The 14,726-nt window shown below is 55.8% G+C and overlaps 2 protein-coding genes and 1 non-coding gene across 8 annotated transcripts in view; 1 reads left to right on the forward strand and 2 right to left on the reverse strand.

The window, feature by feature from the left end:
• RNF227 (ring finger protein 227) lies at positions 1-6,623 on the forward strand. 2 transcript variants are annotated; one of them, XR_005885951.1, is made up of 3 exons: positions 1-520; positions 626-1,190; positions 6,612-6,623. XR_005885951.1 is itself a non-coding variant. In XM_041001534.1 (2 exons), the coding sequence occupies exons 1-2, from the start codon at positions 1-3 to the stop codon at positions 679-681; spliced, it is 576 nt and encodes a 191-aa protein (XP_040857468.1). In that variant the 3' UTR covers positions 682-1,193. The 2 variants fall into 2 exon arrangements, 1 of the variants encoding a protein (XP_040857468.1); XM_041001534.1 differs by lacking the exon at positions 6,612-6,623 and having other exon boundaries at positions 626-1,193.
• CHD3 (chromodomain helicase DNA binding protein 3) overlaps positions 2,275-14,726 on the reverse strand; it is a 24,413-nt gene continuing 11,961 nt past the window's right edge. For 4 of the 5 annotated variants that reach the window (XM_041001531.1, XM_041001530.1, XM_041001532.1 and 1 more), the window contains exons 16-40: positions 14,282-14,419; positions 13,920-14,041; positions 13,610-13,783; positions 13,359-13,500; positions 13,037-13,168; positions 12,362-12,479; positions 12,018-12,142; positions 11,622-11,853; positions 11,197-11,363; positions 10,092-10,269; positions 9,651-9,716; positions 9,181-9,266; positions 8,939-9,072; positions 8,245-8,389; positions 7,910-8,072; positions 7,684-7,802; positions 7,466-7,598; positions 7,252-7,353; positions 6,945-7,070; positions 6,223-6,331; positions 5,913-6,045; positions 5,434-5,629; positions 4,270-4,433; positions 3,889-4,015; positions 2,275-3,550 (exon numbers count right to left, since the gene is read on the reverse strand). In XM_041001531.1, coding sequence (XP_040857465.1) covers positions 3,429-3,550; positions 3,889-4,015; positions 4,270-4,433; positions 5,434-5,629; positions 5,913-6,045; positions 6,223-6,331; positions 6,945-7,070; positions 7,252-7,353; positions 7,466-7,598; positions 7,684-7,802; positions 7,910-8,072; positions 8,245-8,389; positions 8,939-9,072; positions 9,181-9,266; positions 9,651-9,716; positions 10,092-10,269; positions 11,197-11,363; positions 11,622-11,853; positions 12,018-12,142; positions 12,362-12,479; positions 13,037-13,168; positions 13,359-13,500; positions 13,610-13,783; positions 13,920-14,041; positions 14,282-14,419 — 3,453 coding nt within the window. In that variant the 3' untranslated portion in view covers positions 2,275-3,428. Of the gene's footprint in view, positions 3,551-3,888; positions 4,016-4,269; positions 4,434-5,387; positions 5,630-5,912; positions 6,046-6,222; positions 6,332-6,944; positions 7,071-7,251; positions 7,354-7,465; positions 7,599-7,683; positions 7,803-7,909; positions 8,073-8,244; positions 8,390-8,938; positions 9,073-9,180; positions 9,267-9,650; positions 9,717-10,091; positions 10,270-11,196; positions 11,364-11,621; positions 11,854-12,017; positions 12,143-12,361; positions 12,480-13,036; positions 13,169-13,358; positions 13,501-13,609; positions 13,784-13,919; positions 14,042-14,281; positions 14,420-14,726 lie in introns of all 5 variants that reach the window. The other variant, XM_041001529.1, reaches the window with a different exon arrangement.
• Positions 8,664-8,800, reverse strand: LOC121170580. The gene has a single exon (XR_005886006.1).

The following is a 14,726-nucleotide window of genomic DNA, read 5'->3' on the forward strand; positions in this document are numbered from 1 at the left end:
ATGCAACTCTTGGTGAGGGTACCGTCTCTGCCAGAACGGGGCGAACTGGACTGCAGTATCTGCTACCGGCCCTTCAACCTCGGAGACCGCGCACCCCGCCGTCTGCCCGGCACGGCGCGCGCCCGCTGCGGCCACACGCTCTGCACCGCTTGCTTGCGCCAGCTCGCCGCGCGCGGGGACGGCGCCGGGGCGGCCGCGCGCGTGGTGCGCCTGCGCCGCGTCGTCACGTGTCCCTTCTGCCGCGCGCCCTCCGCGCTCCCGCGTGGCGGCGTCACCGAGGTAGCCGTCGACCCCGACTTGTGGTCGCGATTGGAAGACAAAGAGCGGGCCCCGGGTGAACGAGAAATGGCGGGGAGTCCGGTCAAGGAGCGCGGCGACGCCGTCCCGGAGGCCGATCACGAGGAAGAGGAGAACGAGGAGGGGGCGGGGCCTCGGAGCGCGGGCTGGCGCGCGCTCCGGCGTCTCTGGGACAGGGTCTTGGCGCCTGCGCGCCGCTGGCGGCGTCCGCTGCCTAGCAACGGTGAGGGGCCGCTTGGGGAGGAGGCCTGGGAGAGCGCCGAGAGGACCGCAGGGGTCCGGCCCCGTCCTGCTGCCGCAACTAACCCCATTCCCTTTACTCTTCCAGTGCTGTACTGTCCGGAGATTAAGGACATTGGCCACCTGACCCGCTGCACTCTGTAACGTAGGGACTCGGCAGGTACAGAAGAAGCGAGGCGGCAGCTGCCTTCTCCAGCGAGCTCTCTGCAGCCTTGGGAGCCCTTATCCAGACTACGCAGTCTGTGATGCGGGAGTGGCGACTGGGGGCGGGGGAGCCTGGCAAGTGTGATGCCCTCGCCCGCGCCAGCCCATTTGCCCAGCATAGTGTGGCTTGACGATGGCGTGTAAACAAAGCCCACATTGCCGTGGGAAGGAAGCAGCCAGACTGTTTTCTGAGCTGTGGCTTTGGCTGTGGTCCAGGCCCGCGCTGGTGTGTGGCAGCAACAGGTCCCGGTTTAGCAGTTGTCAGTGGTTTGCAATGTTCCAAATGAGGGGGCAGCAGAGCTGGACGCAGATGTTGGTGTCGTAGTTGTCTTCCTGGGGCCTGGAAGGATGCTGGTAGGCTTTCTTCACTCCTGTGTTCCTGAAGCTGCTGAGACGCCTCCCTGGTTTGCTCCATCTCAGAAACTACTTAAGGCACCTAATTAGGGCTGGTGTTACCAAGAGCTTGTCAGAACTGCAGAATCCCATTCAAGTGAACTCTGCATTCTTCACAATCCCAGTGACTTGGGTGCATGTAGGTTTAAGAAACGCTGGTCTGGGTCCTTTATACTCTAGATGTCACCATCAGTGAATGGAATACTTAACTGTTTTATTGAAGTTCTAAAGTTGTTGAAGCAGCCTTTTTTTTTTTTTTTTTCTGAGCTGAAAATGTGAACTTAAATATAAACCCCAATTCCTTTGGGGTCTCCAGACTATTCCCTTTGACAAATTGTACACCTGAGCTCAGCCAAGGGACAGAGAAAGGATTGACAAATGCACACCCTGACAGGTTGCAAACCTGTTTTTAAAAATCTTCTTGGCATTTTCCTGTAATTTCAATTCATTTCCTCCTTTGGGAGTCTGTCTTTCTGTGCTCTCTGTATCATAATGGCTTTTCAACTTATTAGAAAGTTTTGGGGTGTCCCCTGCCACAGTGGAAACCCAGAGCGACATTATCTTTAGGGCAGGTCCCAGTGTTAATGTTGTTTGTACTGAATAAAGAACTGTTGGATTTGTCTGTGTTTTCATGTGATAGTTTGAATAACTCTGGTCCCACAACCTCTGGGAGGCCCTTCTGCACAGCCCGCCTTAAGGAAGTGCTTAGCAGCCCTCACCTTTAGCAAGCTAAGCAGGTGTGACCCTGATTCCATTATTAAAAAAAGAAAAGTGTATCTTTCCTTCTGGGTGGAATTGAAGCCATGGAGCTGCAGCGACCTCTACTGACTCTTGGGGGGACTAAGCTAACCCAAGGGTGACAGGAAGGCAGTTTTGAATCCTGCCAGGCACACTTCCAACTACAGTTTGGCCCAGAAAAGCCCCGTGTGTGCTCTCTGCACCTTACCCAAGGCTTCCAAGGTCTCCTGCTGCTCACCCTCTACCTCCACACTGCTGGGGTTAGTGAATGATTCAATCAAAATGAAAACAAGATACAAGATTTTAAAAATAAAGAAAAAGATGGATTATATAAAATGGCAGAAAGCAATAACCTTTCTTATCCCTCCCCCATCAGCCCAGCCCAAAACAACAGAGCACACAGAAAGGAAAGTATAATTTATATGTACAACCAATAAACCTGATACAGAAGTGGGGGTCGGGACAGAGCAGAAGTGGGTGTTGAAGAGAGACTTGCAAAGGGGCAGCAAGAAAGTGAGGGGGCAGCGAAGAAGTGGGGGGTTCGCCATGCAAACTGCCACTCTCCTCAGCCCTGTGGGGCAGGTACACGTCCATGTCTCCTAGCCTGCCCTCCATGTTTTGTTCTAGTCCCAAAGGCAAAACAGTCCCCTGACCAGGCCCTCTGCCTGACCCACTCAAATTCAGTCTGTATCTAGGCCTTGGGCAGGGGGGCGGGGGGCAGCAGTTCCCTGCACCCGGGCCTCCCCTCTTGTTCGACCTCTTCTTTCCCTCTCTTTCAGAGTTCCCAGGGCTCCCAGAACAGGTTTGGGGAGCTCCTCTTTGGCTTGAGGGAGTGTCGCCCAACCATTCTTTTTGTGGACCCCTGCAGAGGGGGGTCGAGAGTCCCAACACAAGATGCCGATACACAGCAGGTAACTGAGCCAGTGAGCGGCACCTTTATTCTGAGGCTGAACAGCAACGGACACCGTCCCTCGTGACTGCTCCACCCTCTGCCCGTGCTTGCTTGTTTGGGGAGAGGCAGGGGAGGGTAACATGCAGCCACCCCTCCTCTTCCCTTTCTCCCTCCGAGGGTTCATTTTTGTCCCTCTCTAAAAGTCCCCCTCCTCTCTGCAAAACTTTTCCCTCCCCCACCAAAAAAAGTCCTAAAGGCCAGGCAAGGCTGATCCCCCAACTGGCAGGAGATGGAGCTGGCACTGCAGGAAAAGATGACAGGGGTGGGGGAGATACCCCCTCTTTGCTCCCCATAACCACTCAGGCTAGGAAGCTGTATATATTTGGTGGTGGGAGAGTCAAGGGAAGTGGAAGACCCAGTGCAGTCTCCCACCCAGACCTTTTCTCAGCAGCATAGTCTTCTAAGCTTGCTGGGAAAGGGGTGTGGACATGGAGGACAGAGGGCCACTTCCTGGACACAAGAATGGCAGAGGGGCAAAGGGATGCCTAGCCCAGCGGTGGCCCCGGGGGTGGGGAGGGTGAAGGGTTGGCAGCAGGCCCCGGAGCCTGAACTGGGAGGCGGCCTCGGGAGCGGGGCCTGGGAGAAGGGCAGGCCTGGGATCCAGTCAGTCGTCTATACAGATCACCTCCCCGGCTCGGGGCTCCTTCCGTTCCAGCCCGTCTGACACCAGTGCTCCCGCCATTTCCTTCTCCTTCTTCACCAGCACTGGAGGGCCGTTGGTGGCGGCTGTGTGAAAAAGGTGTAAGGAAAGGTCAATCCCCATGTTGCTCCCAAATGTCACATCCTGACAACCAGTCTCACTTCTGGGTCACCTTCTGCCGCATGGGACCATTCTGGGTGGGGCTGGGAAAACCTGGCTGTGCCCCTGCCTCCTGTTGAGGTGTCCGTGGTACTACCTTCCCAGAAGTAACCTGGATGTGGAAGGCTTGGGCAGGAGACCCTGGGTGAGGTTTTTGACCATGAGGAGAAAGGAATTAAGAGAGGAACAGAGCCCTGGGCAGGTGGCGGGGACAAGCTTGGCAAAAGAGGAGTACGAGAAGCAGGGGTGGGAGTCTCCAGCTGACCTGTGATGAAGGACCCTGCAGGCATCTGGCTGTAGTTGGCGCCTGCGGCGCCCAAGGCCCCTACGGGGGCGGCGCTGAAGGCCACCCCGTACCCCGGAGGTGTGGCGTATGGCCCCGGAGGGAAGGCCTGGAATAGAGAGCAATGCAGAGTATGGGTCAGTGCAGGACCTGAGAGAAAGGAAGCTGAGGGGAGATGGGGCCATGCTCCACAACTGCTAGGCGGGCAGGTGCAACACATGGCACATGGGCATGCACTTGGGGGCAGTGGGGGATGAGGGGTGAGTTAGTCTAGCATTCTGTTCTCCACACTGCTTAGGGCTCTGATGGAGGTGTGTGAGAAGCACCCACAGGGAGAACAGAGTTAGGGGGAAGGACGGTTACCGGCGTGGGGTGGGGCTCCGTGCCCTTGCTGGCCAGCCGGCTGAGAATGCTGCGCTCGGACATCTGAAGGCGGGCTGCGATGGGGGGTATTCTGGACAACGTGGCTGGCAGGCGTGTCACGTCCGCCTTCATGTCGCTCAGCAACTCCTCCAGCTGGTTCAGAACTGGGGCCCGGGCCACGGAGAAAGAAGGCCAAGAGAGAAAGATGGAGAAAGAGAAGAAGAGAGAGCCAGGAAAGAGATAAGGAGTCAGATGGACAGAGGGAAAGTGAAAGAGAGAGATGTCAAAGAACCAGAGATCCAGGAAGTAACAGAAGTATACAGAACAGAAAAGCAGCTCAGGGGAAAAGGAAAAGTGTCAGGAAGAGACAGAGACCAGACCACCAGAGGACAGATGGAGAGAAAGGAGGAAGAGCAGGAGGTACGGAGAGAAGGGACACAGGGGAGGACATTGGAAGACATGGGGCAGGGAGTTGTCAGAACATCCCATATCGGCAGAGGGAGGTTTGGGGGTTGGGGAGGATGGGGAGGAAATGGCAGGAGGCATGGGAGGCGGTAAATGGTGTCAAAGACTTAGGGAATCAAGGTTTTACTATGTGAGAGAAGAGAGAGGCTAGTGGATCAATAATTACTGATTCAAAAATCATGAGGGTCAGTCACTGCATCAGGCAGTATATGCTCAATGCCTTTGGGGCTGGATCCATCACTCACAAGGGAAGAGGAAGGAAGGGCTGAAGGTCTAAGGGAAGTTCCATGGGGTGGGGCAGAGAGTGGGACAGGTGCTCCTGCCTTTTGGGGTGAATGAATGTCAGTTGCATGAGCCAACGTGGTCTGCAGGATCACAGTTAAGAACTCCTGTGGCAGAGTCGTGACTCCAAAGTGGGCGGTTACCGCAGGATGGCAGGACCCACAGTGTGGACCGGACACCAGATTTTGGGCGGGGTAGGAGTGTCCCTCTACCAGGCACTGCTGTGAATACTATCCACCTCAGGTGAGGTTACAAACCAAGGGGTGCCAGGTGGGTCAGGGGTGGGAGTCAGAGGTCAGAGGGGGGTGGTTCAGAGGGTAAAGGGTTCAGAGGGGTGGGGAGATTTTGAGGGGTGCGGGGTGAAGACTTACGCAGCGCTGTGGGCCCTCCCCCGCGCGGGGCCGCCGCGGCCCTTACCCTTGTGCAGGACGGCGTTGGCCGGCTTGTTCCCCGCCAGAGACTCCTTGGAGAGGTGCTGGTGGCTCTCGGCCAGGCACTCAGCCTCGGCGAAGCGGGCGTGGAGGGCCATGGCGGGGTGCGCCGGCTCCTGTGACAGGTTCAGGTAGGCCGCCCGCCGCAGCTGCTCCTCGATCACCAGCGCCTGCTCCAGGAGCTGGGAACGTGGGATGAGGGGTGGGAGAGGGGGCATGAATGCAGGGGAGCCCATGCAGGACCCCACAGTGTGCAGATCCGCCTGATCCTTGCTGCTGGCCCTGGGCCCTTCGCAGCTCCACACCACGATCCCCGTGTCCACCCAAGCCACTACACCTCTGGGCTGTCTCCAGTGTCACCTCCACCTGCCAGGGCTCTCTTCCCTGGGTTCTGCCAGAGTTTCTCTGGCTTCCAGCCCAACCCGGTCCCTCTCCCACTCTGCTCCTTTCTTCCCTCATTCCCACCTTGAACCTCCGGGCCAGGAATTTGTTTTTCATCTCCAGAAAGTTTCCCTTATTGGCCTCAGTTTTAAAGGGCTCATTGATGATGGCAAACTGTGCATCATTCTGGATGTCCTGCCACCGAGCGTAGCCATGGCTGCCGATGAAGCAAAGCACATCAAGGAACTTAACAGAAATGGACTTGGCTGTGTAAAGCTCCTCCCTTTGGGGCTGACCTCCCTGCTGTCAGGCGCAAGTCCCCCTGCACGTCATATGAGCACCACGATCTCCACAGCTCCCCTCTTCCACTACTTGCATTCACAGCAAAGGATACAGGACAATGCCAGCCAGCAGCCAATAGTCATGCCTTCGGTGCCAGATCTCATTGAGTTTCCCAGAGGAAATAGCTGCCCGTTCTTCATTCTGCCACAGCGTGTGAAGCTCTGGAGACAGTAGAGAGAAGGAGTGTCAAGGGTCTGCAAATTGCATCGCACCGCATAAGCAAGTATGGATGAGGAAACTAACAGGGCAATGCTAAGGGTGCCTGAAGAAGACCAGATAAGGGGCCAGCACTGTGGTAAAGCTGCTGCCTTAATGCCAGCATTCCAAATGGGCACCGGTTCAAGGCTCAGCTGCTCTACTTCTGGTCCAGCTTCCTGCTAATGTGCCTGGGAAAGCAGTAGAGGGTTATCCAAGTGCTTTGGCCCCTGTACCACATGGGAGACCAAGATGAAGCTCTTGGTTCCTGGCTCTAGCCTGGCCTAGACCTGCATACTGCAGCCATTGGAGAGAGAATCAGCAAATGGAAGACCTTCTCTCTCTCCCTCCTCTAACTCCACCTTTCAAATAAAAGAATGAAAAATAAAAGTGGGATTAAAGAAGGGAGTTGGGAAGTGACCTAAGGATAGTTCACAGTGAGGCCCAGCATTAGCAGCCAGCACCTTGCTGGGGAGTTACACTGAAGTAAAGGGAGTAGATGGCTCAGGTACAGGGAGAAACCCGCTGGGGATGGGCAGCTCCCAGTGAGGTGCTGGCAGTGCAAAGAACACCCCCTACCTGTGAAGCCACCATCTGCGATATTGAACATGAACCGGGGCTTCTCTGCCTTCTCCTCACGGCGCCCATTGGACCGTGGCTCATCTCGAGACCCAGCCCGCAGTTCTCGGTCACCTTTTGCATCTTCTGCTAGGACAGACAGGGCAAAGCTCATTCCTTGGGACAGTCTCCCCCCAGGTCCCACGGCTCTGGCCTGTGCTGTCTTGGCCTCACACAAGCTGCCTGCCCAGGACCCAGCAGTGGGAACTCCAGACCCCATCTCCCAGGATTCCCTTCGCGACCCGCATCCAGTCCTTCCACTCATTACCTCTCTTGGCCAAATCCCCTGTGTCCCCCTGTGGCCTCTCCCTGTGATCCTGTCCATCCAATGGCTTCTCCTCCCCTCTCTCTCCTGGCATCGACTCCATGGCTGTAGGAGGGGACAGGGGATAGGAAGGGAGGACATCAACCTCACCCCCTGATCCCAGAAAAGGACACCACTGCCTTTGAAGCCCCTATCATCTCCGAGGTCAGACACCCACCTGACTTCTCTCTGTCTGCTCGGGGCCCAGCTTGGGACTCCATCTCTCCAGGCACCCCGGGAATCTCATCAAGAGGAATCCTTCGGGGTTCCAGGTGCTCCCCAAGTGAGGGGGTGGGGCTAGGAGCCTCAGCCTAGGAGAAGGAAGTGGGGTCAGGCAGAGCCAGAGAGCTCCTCTGTTCCCCGTCCTCCCCAGGGAGAGGCCAGGCAGCCACATACCTCCGTCTCCATCTTCTCCCCTAGTTTGCTGTTCTCTGGCTTCTCCTCTTGATTTTCCGTTTCATCCTTCTCAAGAGGTGTCCTTGCACCATCTGCTTTCTCACTTGGAGCCGGAGTAGCTGCAAGGGGAAGGTGAAGTGAGGAAGGCCCAGCTGGAGTTCCTCTCCCCCAACTCTTGACTCCTCCCTCTTCTCCCATCTGTCCTGCCACCCCAGCTCCTGATTACCAGGCTTTGAGGTGCAGGGGCTATTCGTGGCTGAAGCCTCGGGTGTGGTAGGAGAAGTTTTGGTAGGAGAGGAGGCTCTGGAGGAGCGCTTGGAGTCGGCGCTGGGGTCCGGCATCAGCTCTGGCATCGACCAGCGCCCGTTGATGTGCTCAAACTCCTGCACCTGATGGCAGATGGGGTTGGGGAGGAAGGCCATGGCACAGGGGTCAGCTCAGGGTACCGCATACACAGGAAACTCCTAACTCTTCTGTCTCATCCTAGTGTCACTGCAGAGCCCGAGGGAGGAAGACGGGGGACAGACCAATTGGCCCTCTGGGTGATGGGAACACTGGTACCTTCTTTTTCACGAGAGACATGACTCCGATGCGGGTCAGCACCTGCTGGCGACTCAGGCCCTCACGAGGGACTCCATCGGCAAAGGTTTCTGAGCCATCAGCCCCGGGCTCGCACAGATGACGCATAAAGAGAGACACGTAAGCCCTAGGGAGCAGGGGTTTGGGGGAGTGTTAGGTACCCCTTAGAAGGGGTATAGGGCAGCTGGTAAGGCATAGAGATTACTGAACATCTGAGTCCCCACCTAGTCAGGTGCCCCTAGAGTTTCTCTCGTGGGCTCCACCCCTCCAAACTCTACCTGCCCCATCACCTCTCCTATTCTCCCACCAATTCTTTGGCCTGGCTCCTTTGTTCCCCGGGCCCCATCAGTCAACTCTTCATCCGGGCCACCAGCTCCTCCCTCCAGGGGTCATGGCCAAGTCGATGTGAGGTCAAGCCAGCCAAGGGAGGCCCCTTACTTAAAGGTCTCTCTGGGGGGTGGCTGCCTGGCTCCTCTACTTTAGGCTCAGGCGAGGGGGGGTGGGGGAGGCTGAGCTCACCCCCCAGGAAATTGAGCCAGGACATGTCCTATGGCCAGGAGCGTGGTGATCAGCTGAGTAAGGTCACATCACATGGTGGCCATGAGGAAGAAAGTAACACCCAGCGTGCTTGCCTTTGTGCCCTATTCACTCTTGCTCCCGGTTTGCCCACACTCACTTGAACTCCTTTTCAGTCTTGCCCCTCAGGTCCCGCACCAGCCACTGTGTGGTAAAGGCGTCCTGTGGTGGCATCCCCCAGCGCATCACGGCATTGAGGAAGGCCTTCCGCTGGCGGGTGTTGAATCCCAGCACCTGAGGGTGAGGGCAAGCAGGTCGGGTGACCAACAGCCACCAGCACAGGTCTTGGACCCAGATCTCTTCAGCCCCTAGGCTCCTGCAGGGCCTGGGTTCAGCTCTCACCTCAATGTTGCCCCCAACTCGAGCCAGCAGAGGCGGCAGTGGTTTGTCCTTTTCATTCCGGAGCTGCCTCTTGGACTGGCGGCGTCCTGAGGATGGGGCAAGGGGAGCAGTGAGTCAGTATTTGCACCACCTCCTCCAGGCCCCAGTGCTCAGCAGTGCCGGCTCCCACCAGGGGCCACCCGGAGGATGCCTGAGGCACTGCTCAATTCCCTTGAAGAACTCAGAACTACAAAGCTCAGGGAGTCCAATAGAATTAAGTTGTGTTAAAAGTGAGCAACTACTATTTTACACCAGCAGGACAGTGAAATGATGTAATCTTTGTGGATCTGGGTATCTAAGCAGGTTGCAGGTGCCAAATCTCTGCAATGGCTATGAACATTTTGTCCAACTCATCTGAGAGTTTTAGCTTTTCTATCAGATGGTCCTTAGCTGGGAAGAGCTGAGAGAAAAATCAAGAGAGCAGACGCCACCTTCAGGACGTTCATCGAAGTCTTCATCCTCTTCCTCGGACCCCACAGAGTACTCTGACTGGTTATCTGCGAGGACAACAGGGCTCTGTGGTCAGTGGTGGCTCCCATGCTAGGGTCCCTGCCACCTGGATGTGTCTCGTTGCAACTCCTGGACCTCCTCCCTGGCCTGGGCATCCTTCCCTGGGGGACACCAAGTCACTGCCCACAGCCTGACGCCTCCTGACCTCAGCCACTTGGGGTCTCTGGAGTCTCTTCTGAGCCACAATTGCCTCACAATCTACACTGTCTACAAGCCCACCTGGTGTCTCCCCCACCCCAACCAGCAGCTCCTAACTACTTCCCCTTGAGTGGGAGAAGGCCTCTCTCTTCCTCTCCAGTCCCGGCTCAGCTTGTGTGCCACCCACCTGCCATATTCCATTCTGCATCTGGGGTGCAGCTCACCTTGGTCCTCCTGTGCAGCATCATTGTAGTTCACCTGCTTGCGCACCCGCTTGCCCTTGCCCAGGTTCCGGGCCAGGTCCTCCTGCTGCTGCTCGTAGTGGTGCCTCAGTAGCTTCTCCCAGTAGTCAGGGTCTACGTTCTCCTCCTGTTTGATGATCTCTCGCTCGATCTCCTCAATCTGAAGAACAACGACAGCTATGCGTCCTCCTTCACCAGGCCTTGCACTGCCCCAAATCACTACCCTCCTGCTACAGCCAGACCCCGCCTAGAGCTCCTTCTCAGCGGCACTTTTTTTTTGTTGTTGTTAAGATGTATTTTCTCTATTGGAAAGTCAGTTACAGACACACAGAAAGAGAGAGAGATCTTCACTTGTTTGTGTGCTATCCAAATAGTCACAATTGCTGGGGTCCAGGAGCCCAAGCACTTGGACCATTCTCTGCTGCTTTCCCAGGCCATTAGCAGGAAGCTGGATTGGAAGTAGAGCAGCCAGGACTTGAACCAGGGCCAATATGGGATTCTAGCATCATGGGTGGTGGCTTTACCCTTTATGCCATAATGCCAGCCCCTTTGTGATACACTCTGCCTTCCCTGCTTGGACTCAGAAGGTGCCCTGCGGTGTTCATCAGGACTTTCTCTGCAAACATCATTCTCTAAAGTTGGGTCTCACCTACAGACTAACAAGTCGAAGAGCAAGATTTTGGCACAGCACTGAAGATGCCACTTAAAGATACCCAGATCTCTATCAGAAAGCCTGGGATTAAGACCCGGCTCTACTTCTTGCTAATGTGTACCCCAGGAGGCAACCAATGATGGCCCAGCTTCTTGGGTCCCTGCCAGCCACATGGGAGACATAGACTGAGTTCCAGACTCCTGGCTTTGGCTTGGCCCAGCCACAGCTGTTGTGGTCATTTAGGAAGTGAAGCAGCACACGAAAGAACTCTGTCTTTCTCCCTCTGTTTGAGGTCTACTACTGGGTATTGGGTAAGAGCAAATAGGAAATCAGAGCCAAGAGTCCTACTCAAAGGCTTCGACTTGAAGCTCCACTGGGCACTACCCTGCAGAGACGGCCTGGAACAGGCGGCGTGTGGCCCTGCAGCCCCCTTACCTTGTCTTCTTCCCGCACGACATACTGGGCCACCTTGAAGGAGCTGAGATACTCATTCATGTTCTGCACATCTGTGTCCTCTGTGTCATCCTGATTCCGGTCCAACAGCCTGGCAATGGCCTCGTTGTCATAGTGAATCACACTGCTGTCCTCTTCCTTGTTCTCTCCTAGTGGGAGCAGGAAACAAAACAGGACAGGTGTCTCCAGCCAGGACAATTTGGTCACAACTTAGGAAAGGTCTGAGGCAAGCCTGACGTGGCCTCCTTCTCAGGGAGCCCTAGGAGCTTGTTTCCCCAGGAGTCCATGCTGAGTTTTTGTGATGCTAATTTTCACCCAATAGGCGGGAAGTCTTTCCATGGGAGCAGCATGGGGCTCGCTCCATGAGTGGGGCTCTGCACCCCCAAGGCCACAGTGGAGGAGCTCACCCTCATTCTCATCCTTGAACAGCTCCTCGGTGCCAAATTTGAGGATGTCATCAAGCTCCTGCTTGGACATGGAGCCCGCCTTGGAGCCCAGCCCAGGCCGCACCACTAGGTGGGTCAGCATCATCTTCCTCTTGGCCACCTGCGTGATTCTCTCTTCCACGGATGCCCGAGTCACAAACCGGTAGATCATCACCTTGTTGGCCTGACCAATGCGATGAGCCCGGCTGAAGGCCTGCAGTGGGAAGCAAGTGAGGTAAGCCAGAAGGAGGTTGCAGTTACACTCAAGCATGGAAGTTAGTGAGGAGGGCTTCTCTCCTCCCAGAAGGTGACACCCTCCTCTGTGCACCCACTTCTCCTTGCTCAGTGGAGTGGGGGCTTCAGGCTCCAGATTCCCACCTGGATGTCATTGTGGGGGTTCCAGTCAGAATCAAAAATGATGACTGTGTCAGCAGTGGCCAGGTTGATGCCCAGGCCTCCGGCTCGAGTGGACAGCAGAAAGCAGAACTGCTGGGCCCCGGGAGCTAGGAGGTGGAGATTAGTAGACCAGGTTATTCTTATATCCAGCAGTCCTGCCCATTTGCTGCAAGATGTGCCCTGTCACAACCGCAGTTCCATCTGGAAACCAGGTGTCTCATACACCCCACATCAGCCCCATACTAGCCCCACCCCTGATCCCAGGGACTTGGCACAGGTTTCTTGGGGTGCCCAAGCCCACCAGGCACCAAGGCATCTCCCCTCACCATTGAATCGGTCAATGGCCTCCTGCCGCAGAGCGCCTGTGATACCCCCATCGATGCGCTCGTACTTGTAGCCTTCATAGTCCAGGAAGTCCTCCAGCAAATCCAGCATTTTGGTCATCTAGAACAAGAGCAAAGGAAGGAGTCCAAGTTGCCAAGCAATAGGGATGAGACTGTCTCAACCATCCCTTTCCTCGAATTCTGGCCCTATCTGAAGCAACTCCTGTGCTATTCCCCCTGCCCATCCATTAGTCCGCATTTGTCCTGTACTCTCAATCTCAGATCATGCCTCCTAAGCCACAGGTTCTTCTCTATGACTCAGGAAAATCTATGAATTTCCTGAAAACTGCATGAAACTATGATTTTAACAGTGGTTTTCCAGAGAGTGGACCTATAATTTTCATTAAGCGCCTAAGAGTTTATGTTTCTTCCCCCTACCCACTGGTGAGAAATGGGGCCTTCCAGAGAGTTCCCCAACCTGTAGGCAGACGGTTCAGCCTCACCCCACCCAGTCAGAGTGAAAGAAGCTGGACACAGGAGGATGGAGACTAGGAGTTAACTAGCAACTCTAGCAATTACGAAGGGGCTTCCTGCTCATCTGTGCTCTGGGCATGGGCAGCTGAGAAGCTGAGGCCTGGTTGGGGAGCACCGGGAATAGAGACGCTCATGGCTGCTTACCTGTGAGAAGATGAGCACCCGGTGGCCCTGTTCCTTCAGCTTTCGCAGCATCTTCTGCAGTAGCATTAGCTTCCCAGATGACTTGATAAGTGCCCCACCCTCATAAGCCCCACTGGGGAGCTTGGGGGACTCCTGAAAATAAGTGGGAGAGGAGAGGATCAGGAAACGTGCCCCCACATTCCTAGTGCCTGGAATGCCAGACACCCCAACCCAATGTCCACCCCTCTGACTGCTAATCCAGGGTCCAGTCCTGGGTCTCCCAGTTCAGCAACACCCCAGGGGACCACAGCAACCCTCCTCTTGCCATGCTCTGTGTAATTACCATAGCAGCCACGGGAAAGAGGTATGGGTGGTTACAGCACTTCTTAAGATCCATCATGATGTTAAGCAGCGACACTTGGTTCCCACCACCTCGTGAGTTCAAGGCCTCAAAATTTCGAGTGAGGATGTACTTGTAGTATTTCCTGGAGGCAGTAAGGGAAGCGACTGGGACAGGGTACTCAGTCACCAGCTCCTGGAGAGTGACCCCTGCGTCCCCAGCCCCTCGGGCCAGCAGCCCGCCCGGTAGCTCACTTCTGCATGGGACTCAGCTCCACCCGCACGATGAGCTCCGTCTTGGCTGGCATGTTCTTAAACACGTCCGCCTTCAGCCGCCGCAGCATGTGTGGCCCCAGCAAGTCATGCAGTTTCTTAATCTGGTCCTCTTTGGATATGTCAGCAAACTCCTCCAGGAAGCCTTCCAAGTTGCTAGCAGCCAGCAGGAAAGGACATGAATGAGCAAGTTGTCAAGTTCTTTGCCTCCAACTTCAGGGTCCATCCTCCACCAGCTCTTCTTGGTCATTTGGCCTCTCGTGGCCGAGCCCTCCCTTGATGAGCTACTTACTTAAACCTCTCTGGGGTGAGGAAGTTCAGCAGATGGAAGAGCTCCTCCAGATTATTCTGCAGTGGGGTCCCTGTCAGCAACAACTTATGATCTATTTTGTAGCCATTCAGGACTCTGAAAAACTAGGAAATGGGGCAAAGGAAGGCAAGAGAATGGGTTTAAACAGTGCAAGTGGCTGTCCTCCACTAGCGGTCACTCCGTCCCCAGCTCCATGTCACCTGTGTCCTAGCCCTCACCCCAGGGAGCTGCCGGGTGACCCGCCTTCTGCACTGAGCCACCTAAGCACACAGAGCTGCTATTTGTATGGCCAGGGTGGGGGTGCCCATGGCCTCAAGCCCTTCTGGCCTGGGATGCTCCCTCACCTTGGACTGGTTGTTCTTCAGTCGATGGGCCTCGTCCACCACAAGGCAGGCCCAGCGGATGGAGCCAAGAGCTGCCTGATCGATGGTGATCAGCTCATACGATGTCAGGAGGACGTGGAACTTCACCTGGGCCTCCCTCTGCCAACACAACCATTGCTTATGTGCTGCTGCCACCTGACCCTCCAGCTCCCATGCTTTAACCAGACGCCTATCCTGTCTGGGATTCCCAAAGGAAGTTGGCTTACACCTATTCTCCAAGTTCAACTCCAAGCATTTGCTATTGACCCCATACTTCTCCGATAGGCCCAGTGCTGACAGACCCACGCAACCTGCTGGGGGTACCTGCCACAGCTCCAGGAAGGGAGCAGGACAGACACGACTGCAGGTGGAGGAATGTGGGGGAGGGGAAGGTAAGCTGGGGTCAATGGAACTGAATTCCTGACTA

This window comes from Ochotona curzoniae, unplaced genomic scaffold (genome assembly GCF_017591425.1).
Source record: "Ochotona curzoniae isolate NIBS_2020 unplaced genomic scaffold, NIBS_Ocur_1.0 scaffold_2453, whole genome shotgun sequence".
NCBI classification, from domain to species: domain Eukaryota; kingdom Metazoa; phylum Chordata; class Mammalia; order Lagomorpha; family Ochotonidae; genus Ochotona; species Ochotona curzoniae.

Excerpts from the sequence above, each read along its gene's own strand:
- RNF227 (XM_041001534.1), top strand. The coding sequence starts at position 1 with ATGCAACTCTTGGTGAGGGTACCGTCTCTGCCAGAACGGGGCGAACTG. Across the intron at positions 521-625 it reads GCGTCCGCTGCCTAGCAACG|TGCTGTACTGTCCGGAGATT; the intron begins GTGAGGGGCCGC and ends TTACTCTTCCAG.